We start from the raw sequence: 18,218 nt of genomic DNA on the forward strand, positions 1-18,218 counted from the left end.
ATTCCTTTGCTGAGCAAACATAGCGAGGAGGCCAGTGAGATTTTAGCTTCGGGGTATTGGACTCAGTCTCCTCAAATACTTCTAACCAGAAGGTTTGAGTTAGTGGGGTGTCCCATGACCGTGATCTCAATAGCATTTAGCTTAAACGTCTTCCAGGCACCGAATTCAGGGTTCTAGGTTCTGGTCTGCCCTCTCCCCCGTCCCCCCACCCACCCACCCCCGCTCCCCACTTTCCCAACACACACACTCACCCTCTCTCTCTCTCTCACATGCTTGGGGCAAGAAACCCAGATTCAGCACATTTCTCCAGGACCCTTCCAGATGGAGGGAGGGAGCCACAGGAGGAGCCATTTTGCTAAGAAAAACTCACTTGAAGCACCTCCAAAAAGAAGTCCTTAGAGTCCTCCCCGCCCCCCAGTTGGGACGCGCGCACTCCTAGTCGGCTACAGAACCCCTGTCCACTGGGCGATTTAACGAGGTCCTCTTTTAGATCCACCGAAGCGGCCCGGAAGCCGTGGCCGCCTTCCAGAGGGGGACTGGGAGAGCCTAGGGAGACCCACAGAGGCCCCGGAGGGGCGCCGGCGGGCGGGGCGCGCTGACCCGGGCCCCGCGGGCAGAAGCGCAGGTGAGCAGCCGGAGCTGGGCTCGCCGCCGCCGCCCTCGTGCCTCCGCCCCGCGGCGCCCCACCCCTCCCCGGGCGGGGGCCGGGGGTCGGCGAGGGCTCTGCCCAACCGCCGGGGGTGCTTTGACGGGAAGTGGGGCGGCGACATGGGAACCCCCAGACCGGGCGGCCGTGCCCGGCCCGCCAGGGTACGTCCAGGCGCGGGGCCACCACCTCCCCGCGAGCGCTGGGAGCGGCGGCCGCGGGAGCCGCAGGTGGTTCCCCGGGCCGGCCCTTTTCTCCTCCCCCTTTCCTTTCTTTCGCCTCCCCTCCCTCTCGCCCGGTGTCGGCGGCACTTCCCCCGCTTCCTCCTCCCTCTCCAATCGGGAGGGAGGGAAGGAGCCGCCGGCTCTTTCCTGCCTCCCTGCAAACTTCAGCGGGACTCGCGTCTCCACTCGCTGCCTCGCCCGCCGCGCCCCCAGCCCGGGAGCTGCTCCTCGAACTTCCTTTGGCCGCGCGGCCCGGGAACCCTGGCGGCTGGAAGGGCGCCAGGCGGCCGCCGCTGGGACCCTCCGGAGTCCTTCCCCGCGGCTCCCCGGGCGGCCGCCGCTCCTCCTCCTCGCCGCCCGCCCGCCCGTCGGTCCGTCCCGCCCGCCCGCCTCGCCGCTCCCCGGCGGGTAGGAGCCTCCCGGCTGCCCCCTCGGCGCCCCGCCGCGCCCGGACTTTTCTTTGTGTTGGATGCGGACTGGCGCCCCGCGCCGACGGGGGCCGGACTGAGTGCCGCGCTCGCCTGCGCCGCCCGGCCCGGCCATGCCCTTCCACCAGAGGACCGTGGAGCCCGCGCGGCTGCGCCAGCCGGAGGCGGCCGGGGCGGCGGGCGCGCCGCTCTTCCGCTCGCTGGAGCAGGTCAGCTCGCACGCCCTGGTCTGCCTGCTGGAGCAACTCGCCGACCTGTCGCGCTGCGCCGGGGACATCTTCGGCGAGCTCGAGGGACAGGCGGCCGCCCTGGGCCGCCGTACCGCAGCGCTGTACCGCCGCCTCGACGCCCTGCACGCCGCCACCGCGCGCCTCGACCACCGCCGAGTGAAAATCCGTGAGTGGCAAGCGGCTCGGGGGAGGGGAACGAGGCGGGGAGGCGCCCAGCCTGCTGCTCCCTCCCGCCCCCTGGCGGCCCCGAGCCGGCTCTCGGGCATCCGCGCGGAGCCCCGGAGCCCCGGCCCAGCGCGAGGGTCGGGCTCTCGAGTGGGGACGGCGGGACCCGAGACCCGGCGGCCGTGCAGGTGGCGGGCGCGTGTGGCATTCTCGGGTTCCGAAGGTTCCTGGCCGCCTCGAAGGAGTGGGCGCCCTGATGGAGTGTGAGAATTGGGCTGGCCCCGTCCCACTGTCCGCTCCTTCCCTCTTGTTTGTGTGGGAGGCTGAGAGGAGCCCCGGGGGCGCTGTAGGCAGAGGAGGAGCCGAGGTCGTGGGAAAAGGGTCCGGGAAAGGTAGTCTGTTGCGGAAGCAGGGTACCACATAGGTATGGACTTAACGATGTTTCTAGTCCTTGAGACTTCAGGAGGATCCGTTTGTGAAAATCTGAGGATCTCAGCGAGCGTTGGGGCTGCATTCACCTCTCTGACCGGTGCTCCTACCTAAGTACAAACAAAAGTCCGCTTTTAGTTCAGGGTTTTCTTTTTTGGTGCTAATTTTTGCCTCTTCCCGACCCCCGGCCCCTTCACTGACCCACCAGCTCTTTATAATTCAGGGAGCCTTGACCTTGTAGTGAAACTCAGCATCCCATTCGTCTTTGTCTAACCTCCTGCAACTCTGAAAATCAAGTCTCTGTCCTGAGGTAGTGATCTCTCCAAGCATCTATTTCATTTCAGCAGCTTAACCAGCTCCAGTGAATGAAGTAACTGGAATTTCCTGTTGGCCCAAAGTAGAGAAACTTTCAGTGTGATGTTTATGTGGTTTCTCCCCTTTTGGTACATGGACTTGGTCATATTCCTCAGTGTAAAGAGTAAAGTGGAGATGGTTGATGAATTGCAGGGTGGGAGGGGAGGTGTTGGTGTAAAACACGCCTAGATTTCAGCAGCTCTGGATGAAATACTGTCTCTTAGAATCACTTCATATGCAATCTTGAATAGCTGGTTTACATTTTTTTTTTCATCCTTGCTAAAAAGCTTAGTTCTATTTTACCACTTTACAACTGGAACAGTTCAAGTTTTCAGTACTTTAATACTGGTGAGATTGTTTGCTGTAACACATCTTTCTCCAAGTTGTGAAGTTATGTGATGATTTTACAGTTCATCTCTCTGATATTGCTGTCAACACATCCTTATAAGTTGTGGGCTGTTCTCAACCAGGGAGAGTTCCCCCCATTCCTCCTCCACCAAAAAAGAAAGTTAGAAAGGGGGGGGGAGTCAAAGTGGTCTCATAAAGTTGTTGGACATAACAAGAATATATCTACTTAATGTGAATACTGACCTCATGCATCAGGATATACTGTCTTAGTGGAATGTCATTGTCATCTCAGTAATCACTAGATGCTTCTATGCCTTTCCCGTGTAGAGTGTCTGTGTGTAGGTGAAGGAGAATTTCACCCTTGAAGAATGCTGTGATGAGGCAGATCTGACTGCTAGGTGAACTGATCTATTGTGGGAACTGAAAGACAAGAGAAAACTCCCTGGAGGTCAAGAACTCCTTCTTTTGCCAGTTTTGTTTTACATTTGAACGTATCACTTTTCTCTTCATACATATGCAGCAATAGCTAAGGTTCATAGTCAAAATCCCCCAAATTCCCTGAATTAACTAAGGTTGTCCCGATTAGTGACTGAAGTAACTCACTTCAAAACTTTTCACAAGTTTCTTTGAATCTTTGGCTTTGATTTCATACTGCAAAACCTGGCTCATCCTTTTTTTTAATGATTCAGAAGGAAGGCACTTATTGAATATAATTATGTCTGAGAGTAGAAGTACACATATAGAGAAGAAAGCTGAACTATAAAGACATGGTGTTTTTGTGGGTTTTCACCTTCACTCACTTAACCTTTTTATATGCTAAGACGCATTGAAACACCATGCATTCATCTTATTTAGACTCTGTTAGGATTCTTTTTTTTTTTTAATGTCTTGTTCCTATGTAAAAGCTACATTTTGAAGTCATTTTGGTCCCCTTTTAGGCAGGTCTAGAGAATAACATGCTACATTACAATGGACGCATAGACTTTTAGACTTGAAACTGCCTGTAAAGGACATCTCTTCCATTAACTCTTAACAAGGGAGGAAATCGAGTCCAAGAGAGTTGAAGTGATTAGCCCCAGGTTAGGTGGTGGGCTAATGGCACAGCTGGGCCTGGAGCCCAGACCTGATTGACTCGCCTCCTGTCCCACTGCATATATCCTGCCCCTTTTAGGGTTACGTGGGAATGGGGAACAATTTAGATACATTCCATAAACAGTCCCAAGGATGACAATGACCATTTAATTTCATCCTTCTTGTCAGATAAACCTTGTAATGAGTCTCCCAAGGAGCAAGTAACAGAACTGAACAGTTTATCAGAAGCCAGAGTGCAGCAGCAGTGTATATTTCACTGCCTGATGGGTCTCTACTATAATCACGGGTGTGAGTGGAGCTGTTTAAAAAACGTATACGCTTTTATCTTTCCAATACAGAAACAGCATTTTAGTCCTGTGGGCCAGCCCTGCCTCAATAATTCTGAGAAGTATTTAGTCAAGTTTGCCATTCCTCAAAATCTCATAGGTAATCATACAAAATAATTTTTTTGTTATAATTGGGGATAGCATACATCATTTTTTCCCTCCTGCTTATCCTTAAAGACTCCCCTAATGCTTCCCCCAACACCACCAGGTTGGAGGGAGGGTTCCCATGGCATCCAGTATAGGCATCTGTTCGGTCCCTCCATCCCCACATTTACCAGTGTGGGCTGAAATCCTCTATTCATTTCTGCTCCCCTCTGCTAGATAGCAAGCTCCTGAGGTCAAGGATGGCTGCATCTTTGTTTTTCCAAAGTTTAAAACAGTGCCTGGAATGCGACAGCTCAATCGATATTTGAACTGAACTAATATTTAGTTTCTTAGCGCTCAGTGTCAGGAAGAATAACTACAAAAACCTTTGGGAGGGGGCTTCCCTGGTGGCTCAGTGGTTGAGAGTCCGCCTGCCGATGTAGGGGACACGGGTTCGTGCCCGGGTCCGGGAGGATCCCACATGCCGTGGAGCGGCTGGGCCCGTGAGCCATGGCCGCTGACCCTGCGCGTCCGGAGCCTGTGCTCCGCAACGGGAGAGGCCACAGCAGTGGGAGGCCCGCGTACCGCAAAAAAAAAAAAACTTTGGGAGGGACTGTTATACTGACTGCTGCAAGTCTGCATGAACAAGACAATTGCTTTATTTTATTTAATTAATTTATTTTTTTTAAAGGGAACATTTTGTTTACTTATTTTTGGCTGCGTTGGGTCTTTGTTACTGCGCATGGGCTTTCTCTAGTTGCGGTGAGTGGGGGCTACTCTTTGTTGCAGTGTGCGGGCTTCTCATTGCGGTGGCTTCTCTAGGTGTGCAGGCTTCAGTAGTTGTGGCCCGCGGGCTCAGTAGTGTGACACACGGGCTAAGTTGCTCCGCGGAATGTGGGATCTTCCCAGACCAGGGATCGAACCCATGTCCCCTGCATTGGCAGGCAGATTCTTAACCACTGTGCTACCAGGGAAGTCCCGAGAATTACTTTAAAAACAGATGAAAAAGTAAACTTTCTGCCTCTTTAAGGTTATGAGTATACTTCCATAAAAGTCAAATGTTGTTAATTCTGCTGACAAAATAAGTTCCCATTAAGAATAGTGACAGTGGCCAGAAATCTGGGTAGTTACATCTTGGCTCTGTAAATATTCGAAACAGACTTTTCTATACAGAAATCAGTAGACACTCAATCTAACAGTCCTGTATTATTTTTAAACCCTGATTTGTTTCTTTTTATAATTAATAATAACATTATACTATGTAGCACTTTTATAACTGAAAGAATGTTTTTCAGTTCTTGCGAGGTAGGAAGGCCAGGTTGTAGTATATCCGTTTTATGGACAAAGAAATGGAAGTTCTGGAATTAGTAAGAGGTATACATATACAGACATTGAGTCTTCTGATTTCTAGTCCCAAACTTCACCTTAACAGTGCTTCCTGGGTGAATACAAAATGTAATTATCGAAACAGATTTGGAGAAAAGATGATTTGCTGGCTTTTTTCCCTTATAGCTCCAGAAAAGCAGATTTTTCACCCTCTTAGATTCTAGAAGTGTTCTAAGTTCAGAGAGGTTTATTGTGTTGCACGACTGTAGGGGCACCATTCACACCTTAGTGTATGTTAACTGTGCTTCCGTGGGGTTGGTGTGGTCTCAGCATGTGCGCCCATACGTGATGGCCTTGGTAGAATGTACACAATTTTTATAGGTGAGATAAATGGCATTCAGGATAGCTTGCTGGCGGAAAGATCGTTTGGGCACTGTTTTTGCATAAACAAGGGATGGGTTTGTATTGTCTGTATTAGGCAGACACTATAGCCTAATACTTTCCGGGTGGTGCTTTAAGTGTCGAACTGCATTGTCCTACCTCACAATGAATGTTCTCCTGACCCAACCAGAGGGTTGGCTGGTCCTGATGTCAGAGTATCTTTGCTTTTTTCTCAGAATGAATCTTTCATGCAAGGTGCTTCTCAGAGTTGGGAAGACAGTACAGACTTCACTGTACTCTTAAGAACAGGTTGTGTGATTGTTTTTGTGCCTGCCTGCCTGCTGATGAATGTTTGTTATTTCTGGTGACATTGGCATAAGACTTGCTTTCATTGAAACATACCACATGCTGGGGAGGATGTTGGTGTGGAAATGAGGCCTCCACCAACCTCTAATCCCTGGATGGTCCCTAAATGTATTACTAGAAACTGACAGCTGAGCGGCCAGATTGCACCTCAGGTTTAGGAGGCCGCAGGAGATGAAGCAGTGTTTCCCATACTTGCCTGACCTTAAGAACTGCCTGGAACTCTCGTTTAAGTTACGGATTCCCAGATCCTTCCAAAGCTTTGTTGAGTCGGAGTCTCCAGTAGGCTTAACAAGTGCCCTTGTGTTCTTAGAGGACTTGGAGGAGTGCTGAAATAGACAGGAAAGCTCATTCGGTTGAGAATTGGGAGACTTGAGTCTGGCTTCACCTCTGCCATTTTCTAATGCAGATCTGGAGTAACTTATTCAAGACCTCCTTTCCTTATCTGTAAAATAGAGAGTTTGTCTAAAATAACCTCTATGGGCCTTTCCAATTTTGGCATTTTGGGATGCTAATGAGGGGTTACTATTTGGTAATAGTAGTATCTCAGATGACCTTGTAAATACAACTCTGATCAGTAATCTCTCTCCGATTCTTATCGTTAGGCATCTAAAAAAGTGTTTGTGTCTAAAGTCAATTCTTTATGACCATACGGACTCCTTTAACTCATATTTTACCCACGTGGAGTGCATGGAGCTTCACATCTTGAGGGGTTAGTCATTTTCCAAACACATCAGGTAGGTACTTGTTTCAAATTTGGCGTATATCCTGCCCATAGCCCATTCATAGCTTCCTCTTCATCTTTGAAAAGTGATAACATCATTTTGGAAAGAGAACTGTTTAAATGCATTTGCCATATGTTAGATTTCTTAAAAAGAGAGTTATTTTTGAAAAAAATTATGAGCATATATTGTTTAAGCCGAAACATCAATCTACTTTTCGACTCCTGGGTACTGAAACTATAATTACTTGGTTTAAAAAGCTACCTAGGGTTTCCCTGGTGGCGCAGTGGTTGAGAGTCTGCCTGCCGATGCAGAGGACACGGGTTTGTGCCCCGGTCCGGGAAGATCCCACATGCCGCGGAGCGGCTGGGCCCGTGAGCCATGGCCGCTGAGCCTGCGCGTCCGGAGCCTGTGCTCCGCAACGGGAGAGGCCACACAGTGAGAGGCCCACATACCGCAAAAAAAAAAAAAGCTATCTACATTTAGGTTGAAATGATTTATTTAGCAACTACCTAGTTTTCCGCTATATGAGAGAAAGAGCCAGTATTAAAATTTCATCTGTATGTATTGTGTTAGGATTGGGACTAGCAAATGAAAAAACTTACATAATAGGAGAGAGATCTTTGAGAGTCTTAATATTTTGGAAGAAAATTTAGAAACAGAGAAGAATAACACAGTGTTTTCCTCTGGCTATCATTTTAATATGTTTTAAAAAATCACATTTTAAGTATAAAATAAAATGGTTTGCACCTAACTAAGCACCTAGTAACATTTATTTAACTCTGTTTCTCCTCAAATTGGTTTATATCCTGGAATGAATTAATTTTGCAAGATTTGAAGTTCAAACTCAGCAGGATGGTGCTGGATGATGTTACGGTTGTGGTAGAGGATGTTACATTTGTGCTGCACGCCTTAGCAGCACTTTAGACAAATGTAACAAAAGAGATGGAGCATCTGTTTTTGAATGAGGGCTCTTCTGAGAAAAGGCCCTGGAGGTCCCAGCCTCAGTCCCTTTCCTTGTGAATTAAATGACATGTCTGTGAGAGCATTTAGCATCACTCCAACAAAAAAATGACATTAGTGGTATCAGTATCTAGGCAGCAGCACAATTCCAGTTTCTGGTATTGGGCTGTCTTTTCGGCAACTTTGTACTGTCTGATAGTGAGGACAACTAATGTCAGAGCACTTGCTGTAGGCCAGACACTTTACTATGTACACCAGTTCCAGGAAATGGATACCATTATTATTTCTGTTTGACAGATGATGCAGCTAAGCCACAAATAATTTGTTTGTCCACATTCACAGCTTAGTAAGCAACAGAGCTGGGATTTGAACCCAGGCAGACCTGTGTCCAGAGCCTGTCCTAACCATTCTGTGGTACTGTCTCTCCTCAAGTCATGGTATTTTGTACTCAGATGAGGAAAGCTGATGCTAAGAGGATATGGCAGAAACCTGGCAAGTGTCTAGTGGGGGCAGACCGGGGGAAACTCTAAGTCTTTTGATCTTCTCCCTTTTCCTTCTTTTTTGGTTTTGAAACCTCTCAAACTATTAGCATATAGCCAAGAAATGTGAGACATGCCTCTGAAGTACTTAGCACAGTGCTTGGCACACAGCTAATGTGTATTTAGCCTTTGCTGTTGTTTTGATGACAGTGAAGGCTGAGTTAGCATATGAGGGTACATGGATGTTCATATACTACTGCAGGTGGCCCAGTCCGTCTGAGGCCACTCACTGAAGCGTAGAAGATGAAGCTTTGGTCAGAGATAAACATACAGATACTTCTCATTTGAAAACCAGAGAGTTCTGCCCAGGATCTTAAAGTACATGTGGTTCCTGACAGGAAGCTGGGAAGGGTGGTGGTTTCTTTCTGCCTCCCAGGGGTCTGGCCCGTGGAGCTGGGGTTGCAGGAGCGAGCCTTTCTCCCGGGGCCTCTATGAGGATGTCTGAGAGCCCTCTTCACCTCCATTTCCTCCTTTCTCCTTGTAGCAACTGCAGACCCAGCTCAGCTCCCACTGGGTGCTTAGCTCTAAGAGCGTCCCCTTTACCCCAGGTGCCCAGGGAGCTGTCAGCACCTTAAACCCTGCTCCTACCTGATTTCACATCCCCACTCAGAACTTGAGGGGAGCTGCTCAGACCTCAGCTTTCCCTGGGCATCTCGGGACACAGGGCAGTTGTTAGCACTATTCCATTCACCTCGTGTTTCCCACACTTTCTGAGTTATCAGAAATGCGCCTGGGCCCTGTTTAAAAACAAATTCCCAGGGATTCTGGAGACTCTGAGTCAGCAAGTCTGGGGTGAGGCCAGGAACATGCCTGGCTGACAAGTACCCCCAGGTGATTCTGATTAACCGAGTTTTGGAAACACCAGTCTGTGTTACGTGCTAGGAATCTGGTCCATTGAAGATGGCGGGCTAGTCCTCCATTCATGAAGTGTATTTGGGGTTATTCTGCTAGTGCTGAGTTGTGGGGGGTACAAGAGGAACAGGGTCCTTCTTCAGGTACTTTACCGTATGGTGTCAATGATTCAATATGTAAGTAAATATTAAGGAATTAACCATTATTGACAACATTATTTCCTCCCTTCTGGAATAAGATTTTTTTTTTCCCCCTGTGGGATGGTGGGAATTTTCTTCCATTAATACTCTTTTATTTTCACTTATTCTTCTGATTTGTTTCACAAGAAATTACCCACCCACACCCCCAGAGGAAAGCAGTGTCTTGCTTGGGGAGAACAAACAACTGTTTCTGGTTATTCTGCAGGGAAATCCTCTCTTGTTCTTTTCCTCTACTTTTTACCCCTTCAGATTAAAAGCTGGTAAAGTACTGTGTGGAGAATTGTGCAGTAACTGGCTGATTAAAACGGCAGAAACACATGGTAGAATGAAATGGGGGCTTGCTACGTGGCTATATTAGACATCCGATGAAATGTTCCGCGGACTCAGAGAGCACCATGTATAGCAAAGGAAATCGAGTTCAGTGGAGGCTATGCTGTGCACAGCCAACTCATGCCTGACTTACGTTGGCATCTGAGAATGACCGTTGAGGCGCTCTGCCATTTCCCCGCGATGGTCTGGCTGCTGTGACCACCATCTAGGCAAGGGAGCCGCCTTTCCCTCTCTCAGGATGTTCCAGCTGTACTTAGCTAGCTGGTGGCATGTCAGGGAGCTCCAGGTAGCCTGACTCTACAGCTGGAATTCTTTACTTCTGCATTGTATGAGGGCTAAGGTTGGTGGAAAATCATGATGCATTCCAAATAATCTTAGCATAACTTTTCATTTCATTTACTGAATAGGCAGTTACATTGTTGAAGAAAATATATACAAAGTTATGCATTGAAAAGTCTCACTCCTGCTTCTGTCCCCTTTCTGCCATGGCCTCCCCCACTGCACTAGAATAAGCACTTTATTAACTTCTCTGTATTCTTTCAGAATTTCTTCATGCAAACATAAAAATGTTAATTTATGTTATTTTCCTTTCGTTTGCTATCTATCGATATATAATTTCTGGATTGTCCTATTGCCTTTCTTTATTTGTATATGTGATCCAAAGTGATTATTTTCATTATTTTTCTGTATGTCTTTTAAGCCAGTTTCTTTTTTATTTGTAAAATCGAAGTTAACTCTTTTTTTTTTGTCAGAGAATGCAGTTGATTTGGGAAAAACAAGATTAATTAACCTTGAAATGGATTGTTAATCTAAGCACCTTCTTAAATGTTTTTTATTGCCAGTGCTTTGATTTAGATACATTTAAAATATGAGCTTCCCAAGAGATGATTAATCTTTTCCTGTATTAACAAAGGAAAAGGGAGGAGGGGCTTCTGTTAAATGTTTGTAAGAACACAGTGTAAGTTGAGTTTATTTAAAAGTGGGCATTTTCTGCCTTTTATCTGGATATCCAGCATGCTGCATGTGAATTACTTCCTGACGTGGGAGGGGGCTATTACTGATATAGGGCTGCATTTGAATTTTAGTGTGGAATGTTTTACTCTGAGATAGTGACTTCATTAGCTAAATAAATGCATATGATGCGGAGGTCTGCTTGGTATTTTTAACTTCACTGTCTTGGTTGTATCTACCTTGAGTGCAGAGTACAGTGCAGAGTGACACTCATAGACATTTGAATGAAGCAACTATAGACATTTGAGGGTTTTTTCCTGGTTGTCAGCCTGCTTTAGACCAAAGGTTGGTACTGAATTAGTACAGAAATGACTAACTTAAACATTATTCATGAGTGTAGACTCAGAAACTTAATCATTGAATTACACAGCCTACCGTGTAGTTTTGTGTAAATAAAAGTACATTAAAGAGCTTTCAGCCTTGCAAAGTATGTCATCAAATAGTTCTGATTATAAAATTATAATGTATATTCATCAAATATTTCAAACCTGTAAAGTACAGAGAATATAAAGAAGAAAAAGTATTACAACCTAGGGAGTGTCCATTTCCCCTTTTTTTGTCTGGTTAATAAATATGTATGGATCTATCTATAAGTATAGCAATAGATAGCATTTTTAACAGAACAGGGAACATCACTGTCGCTATATAATTTTTTGTCCTGATCTTTTAAAACCTAGCTTATATTGTGAGAATTTCCCCCAGGTCATTGACATCCAGAGGCTGTTTTATTTTTTTATTTTTTTATTTATTTTTTTTTTTTCAGAGGCTGTTTTAAATAGGAGAAGCATTGGGGTGCATCTCTCTGACAATCTCTTACTTTGCTTTGGCTCCCAAGTGAAGTCCTTATGATGTTCCCAGGGGTCTGTGTGTTCACACAAGAGTTATCAAGCAGACAGAATTTTTTTTTGTTCTCCTGGTGCTTCCTAGGGTTTGTTCTGTGTTTAGTTATTTGAGAACTTGTCAATTGCACTCATGAGTAGTGTCTAGGAGAGGATGTGTTGGAGTTTTATCCGTTAGTCCAGTGGATTGCTAAGTCTTTGTCATTATCCCCATCTGCTTGAAAAATTCATATTTTATGTCTAAGATTGTTTGCCCAATACGACGGTTCTCTGTATCCTTGCAGCAAACAGATCGTTGAGTCAAAAGATAGTTGTCAAAAACAAACAACAACCAAAAAAAGATAGTTGTCTCCTTCCTTCTTTTTTGGTTCTTTAGTTGAGCTGCCTTCCTGTTGTACTAATAAATACTATGTTGCTGTTTTTCCTCTGAAGTTACATTTCTTTTTCCCTTGAAACACAAGTAACATTTCCCTTTTCCCTTCACCAAAATGGCAATTAGAAATCTGTCTCAAGGTTTCTCACCTTGGCAGGCACCTTGTCTTGGCAACATATGGGGTCTGTTTAGATTAAGCTCAACAAGATTTAAAAACAAAGGTCTGTCAACTATCTCTTGCTGCAACTTTGGTTCTTGTTTTGTGGAAAGATGAGGATTAACCTTGTTCCTTTTATTGTAAATGTTGGATGGTTTAGTTGAAAAATGAATAGTCTGTGGAAAAATAGGGGGATGGGGCAAATTCACTTATGATAAGAGTGGCAGGGGATGAAGGTGTGTAATGGGTGGGAGAAATGTCTTTGAGTGCCATTAGTACATTTCACATAATCTAAATATATTGCTTGTAAATTGCCCAGTCCGCTTAATAATAAGTATTTAGGTTAACATTGATGGGATGACATTTGTAGCTAACATTTGTAGGCTACTTACTGTGGGCCAGTTTCATTAATCCTCATAAAAACGGTGTAAGAGAGACATTACCACCCCCACTTTACTGAGGGGCACAGAGAGGTAAGGTAATTTGCCCAAGGTCACAGAACTGGTAAGTGGTAGAGACAAAATATGGTATAGGTGAGTTCTGTGTTTAAACATTTTTTTAATTTTAGTTAATTTTTGTGAACTTTTAAGTTTATTTTAATGTTGAAAAATTTCTGAATATGCCTAGGGGTTGATAGGTATTTTCTATTTTATTCTGGTTATTTTTAATCATTTTGCCACTAGCCCAGTGGCATGACCCGTGGAGGTGAATTAGCAGCCCATGTGACAGTGCTCTTGTGAATCTGTAGAGAATTAATAAAGTTTGGCTGGTTGTTTGAGCTGCGCTGATGAAAGGTGCTCTCGTCTCTAAATACAAAGTCTTTTTGTTAATGCGTCCCATCTTCTGGTCTCTTTTCCTTTGCCAGATATTCATGATCAGTGTCAGAAGAGAGGTGATATAGGAACAAATTCAATTTCAGGCTTTTTTTTTTTTTTTTTTTTTTTTTTGTGGAACGCGGGCCTCTCACTGTTGTGGCCTCTCCCGTTGCGGAGCACAGGCTCTGGACGCGCAGGCTCAGCTGCCATGGCTCACGGGCCCAGCCTCTACCACGGCATGTGGGATCTTCCCAGACCGGGGCACGAACTCGCGTCCCCTGCATTGGCAGGTGGACTCTCAACTGTTGCGCCACCAGGGAAGCCCCAGGCTTATTTTTATTTAGTGCTATGTTAAGGGGGCAAATTCTCTTCTTGCCTTTCCCTTCTCTCCCCAAGCTTGCTGTATTTAAATACTGTGACACTGTAACATGCTCTCTCAAGCCTATACCTCAAGGAAATGGCTTAGTTTACTTGTTAGTGATGGAGGAGGAGACTAGCTTGTTGATACTCCACTCTCTAGCACATTTACCTGTGTTAATGGAAAATACCTTTAACCGCGTGGTGCTTGCTGGTGGCGGCGGCCATGGAAATTGAGATCCATAACCATTAACTTAAATCAGCAGTTCTCAGAGTGTGATTCCTGGGCCAGGAGCATCTGGCATATCCTGTGAACTTGCTCGAAATGCAAAATCTTGGCCTCCGCCCCAGGCCTACTAAGTCAATCCATGTGGGTGGGCTCAGCAATGTGCTGCCAACAGCCCTCCAGGTGATTCTGTTGCTGAAGTTTGAGAACCACTGTCTGCAGTATCAGCTGGCCCCGGGGCCAGAGGAGTGAATCTTAGAGACCTGCGCTGTGCTTGGGGCAGTGACTGGGGCTGCAAAAGCTGAATCCCCAGAGGGCCCTTTACCAAGCTTGCGCCTCCCCAGGGCAGTTCGGGTTTATGAACGCACACTTCATTAACATACAATGGGAGTCTTGCCTTAAGAGTCTTGGAACCCTGCCAGTCTGTGCCTCGGATGCACACGGGCTAGCTGGCCTTAGCTCTTTGGAGATTAATAACCTGCCCCCTGGGCTTGCTCATCATCCTCAGGGCTAAGGGCAGCCTCTCTGATTTCCCTGTTCCCAGGAACTTTAAACAGCATCTAGAGAGCAGGGAGGTGACTCACCACAATCGTAGGGTAGGGACACAGTTTCTAAACAAAATCTGAAGGGAGAGGATTATTCTTTCTAAATACTGATTACATAAAACCCCCATTTCGATATTTTAGTGAGTGCCTCCTAACGAAAAAACGTAACTAGGAAAACTTAAGGCAGACATGGGAAATTTTACTTGTGGATGGGACTTACATGTTTGAATAAATGTGAGAAAAATATACAAGCATAAACATATTGAGTACTTGGTGTTCTGTTGCTGGTGGTGGAATCCTCAGCTTTTCCATTGATTATTTTCTTATTTACATAAGCTGTCCATAAATTAGCTGTTAGTACAGTATAATCCACTGTAATTTGGAGAGGTCAAAGATAATTGAAGCAGTTTGATAATGGCTGCAGAGCCTAGTAAAGAGACAGGCTGTGTGACCTTGAATACATTACTTAACCTCTCTGTGCTGTGTTTTCTCCTTGGTAAAATGGGTATTGTGTTAATGGTAGTTGTGTGGATAAAATGAGATACATAGAACAGTGCCTGGCCCATACAAACAGGAAATATTAGCTGATAGGTACTTTGGATTGGCCCTTACTATTTTGTTTTTTTTTTTGGCAGTACGCGGGCCTCTCACTGTTGTGGCCTCTCCTGTTGTGGTGCACAGGCTCCGGACGTGCAGGCTCAGAGGCCATGGCTCATAGGCCTAGCCGCTCCGCGGCATGTGGGATCTTCCCAGACCAGGGCACGAACCCGTGTCCCCTGCCTTGGCAGGCGGACTCTCAACCACTGTGCCACCAGGGAAGCCCCGCCCTTACTATTTTAAAAAAACTTTTAACTTCTTTTTTCTGAGTGTATTTCAAAATTGAAGTGTAAATAAAGTTAAGACTTTGGACTTAATTATTTGTTTGGACCCTAATAGTGTAAAGTTTCCTGATGAGTGTTCTGGTTAATTGTGTTCTGGTTGATTTAGTTTTCTAGATAGCTGATAATTAGGTTTGATAATTGGGTTGATTGTGGGACTTTAAGATCATTGTTTTGGATATCATGATAATTCAGTTCTGAAGGTCTAGAATATTGGATTAAATTTATTCAGCATGTTCTCTAAAAATAGTGTTTTGGTTACATTTTGATATGAGTTTTGATGTCATTTTCGTCTTTTCAAACTGGGATGAGATAAAATGAAGTTAGTTAGGGCTTTTGGTTTGTTGAGTTCCAATGAGTTGTTTTTATTACACACATAATCTCTAATTTAGAAACCTATCAAGTTACAAAAGTTAATTTGTAAGTTGTTTTGAATTTGTAATACATTTCCTCTTACAAACCATGTTTCCAAAGCATGACCAGGCTCAGGACACAGGGCAATCCCCAAAAGCCTGTTCAACCTGAAATATAGATACCCAGACCTACAGTGCCACAGGGTGTAATCATCACATGAGAATTTGCTGTGGGAAAATGGATTATAAATGGCAACCAGGATACAAGATCACATTCTTCTGTCCTCCGAACCCTTTCCCTAGGCTGTGTGACACTGGCTTCATCTATAGCATGAATGGTTTGAATCAGGCCTCCAAATTCCGTTTTGGAGGGGAGGGAAGGTAGACTTTATGGTTTTGTGATAGCAGGCTGTGTGAGTTATAAGGCTTTGGAAGCAGAGGGTAGGGTGGCTTCCAGGGTGCATAGGTGTATGCGACCGAGCACGTTTTAGGTCTTGTGCTTATTTAGCAGGATCTTGGCTGTGGGCACTCATTACAGTCGAGAAGTTCAGGCTGGGTCTGGGAAGGCGAAGCCACCAGCAGCCTTGCAGGTTCATGTGGGGCGATTGGCAACTCTATGCAGAGCATTTCAAGCTGAGTGTTTGTAATAGGCAGCTGCTTATAGTGCCTCTTTTTCTAGGAGAGTTTAAATGGATGAGGGTCAGCAGTTTTATCAGTTTTAAAAACCCACTTATTATAATCCTTATTTTTTTGCTTTTACTTACCAGTTTTATATGAGCATGCATTTACATTTGATTTCTTTTCGAAGATTGTGTGTGTGTGTTTTTTAAATAAACAATATGTAAAGCATTAAAGATCCTTTCCACTTCCACTCAGCATTCTCTGGAAAAGGATCTGAATTGTTTATAGAATCCAGCAAGCTTTTGGTAAAGTACATGTTTTTAAATCATCTTGAACATGTAAAGAAAAGACAGACTAGAGCTTGTTAAAAAAAACTACTCCTGTCAACTCCCATGTAGCTTCGCCTGTCAAACAAGACTTGAAAATGTTTTCCCCAAGTGGCCATGTCTTAACAATTTATGTCCTTGAGGGAGTTCCTTGGAAGGAACTAAATTCTGGGAGGTCACATTTTTCTTTCAAGTTTGATTTCCAAAGTGAAAATGAACTTCTGTTTTTTAACTTGAACTTTGAAAAAAACTCGACGAAGAGCTTTTAGAACTGTGCAACGATTGTGTTATACGGAACTGGGCTTCCCCATCTCTGTAGCCAGAAATGAATCTTGACAGTTTCCTTTGTAGCTATAAAAATGAAGGGAGAAAGAGAAGAGGTAAAAAGTGCTGAGTCTTAGAAATTGTTCTAGCCACTTAAATCTTAGCTACATAAATGTCTGTTTATATTGATGGGACAAGACCAAATAATAATAATTTTTTTTTCTAGTGAAATATTTTCTCCCTTGGGAAACCACTTTGCTTATTTCTCAGGCTTTCTCATTGAAAATGTATGAATAGCCAAAATCTAGTATTTAGCATAATTAGGAAAGGTACAGTTTTGACAGTCTTTGAAAAGGAATATATTTCATGTTTTGAGAGTCATATGTAGTACTTTAAGTTGAGCCATGGTGAGTATCTGTTTCAGGAAGAGTTGGAAAGGATTCTGAATTACCCGTAATGTCCCTTTTGTTCAGATGTTTTTGCTGTAACCATTTATATTAGAAGTAAACCATCATCTTTCAGATGGCATTGCAGATCTAGACAAAGCTGAAGTATCCTGTTAGTATACTGTGGGTTTTAATTTTCCTGGGTCACAGATAATAATTAAATGCTTTACTTTTTAAATCTTATTGTTGAGTGGTGGGTGGTCAGAGGAATAACTATGAAGGGGCAAGAAAATCATAAGGTGGAGGCAGTGATAAAATTCTTCATTGGCTGATACATAGTTACTGCAACACCTTTAAGGGTAATGTATTGTCCTTAGCATTCAAGGATGTCACTGCTAAGCGTTGTTACACTGCTCGCTTTGACTTTTCCCTGTGGCTGTAGAGGATTTATGGTGATTCATTTCATGCTTCCTTTGATGAGAGCTGGCTTCATGGCCATGGAAATGAGCAGCGGGGATTGGCTCATGTGAAAAAACCTATGGACGTGGGTCATATTCTATCCTAGAACCATTTCCTCTCTATGTATCTAAAATGGTACCTGTATTTCCGGGCTGAGTTAAAAATCCCTTTCTTTCCAAATGTCTCTCTTTTCTACTTAATAATAAAAATTAGAAAATGGCTTGCCTTTCATGTTATCTATCTCTAAAGTCCAACAAAAATACTAATTCCTCAACAATGGGAGCTGCCTTATGCTGCTTAAGATTCTTTTACGTGAACTCATGGATGTGCAGACAGAGATCCAGAAACAGTATCTGTGGGTGACATTGGAAGAGTGTTGGAATTTTGAGGATTTTACCTTCTAATGCTTGACACTATGACACGTCGGCAAGTTATATCACCTCTCTAGGCTACAGTTTTATCATTTGAAATGTAGGTGAATGAGATTACATGATCTCTAGAATCCAAAGTAAAGAAAGAGGATTTTTTGTTTGTTTTTCTTAAAATTCCTAAGGAACTTCTCACATTGGGATGCTATGAACTGACATCAGGTAGAATGGACAAATA

The 18,218-nt window shown here is 44.6% G+C and overlaps 1 protein-coding gene across 7 annotated transcripts in view; it reads left to right on the forward strand.

The window, feature by feature from the left end:
- Positions 1–1,001: 1,001 nt before the first annotated feature.
- Positions 1,002–18,218, forward strand: part of NHSL1 (NHS like 1) — a 340,732-nt gene continuing 323,515 nt past the window's right edge. For 6 of the 7 annotated variants that reach the window (XR_009543767.1, XR_009543766.1, XR_009543768.1 and 3 more), the window contains exon 1: positions 1,002–1,694. Coding sequence is in view for 3 of the 7 variants with exons in the window: in XM_060167495.1 (XP_060023478.1) it covers positions 1,412–1,694 (283 nt within the window). In the remaining 4 variants the exon portion in view is untranslated. The remainder of the gene's footprint in view (positions 1,695–18,218) is intronic. The other variant, XM_060167491.1, reaches the window with a different exon arrangement.

The sequence above is a fragment of the Lagenorhynchus albirostris genome, chromosome 12 (assembly GCF_949774975.1).
Source record: "Lagenorhynchus albirostris chromosome 12, mLagAlb1.1, whole genome shotgun sequence".
NCBI classification, from domain to species: Eukaryota; Metazoa; Chordata; class Mammalia; order Artiodactyla; family Delphinidae; genus Lagenorhynchus; species Lagenorhynchus albirostris.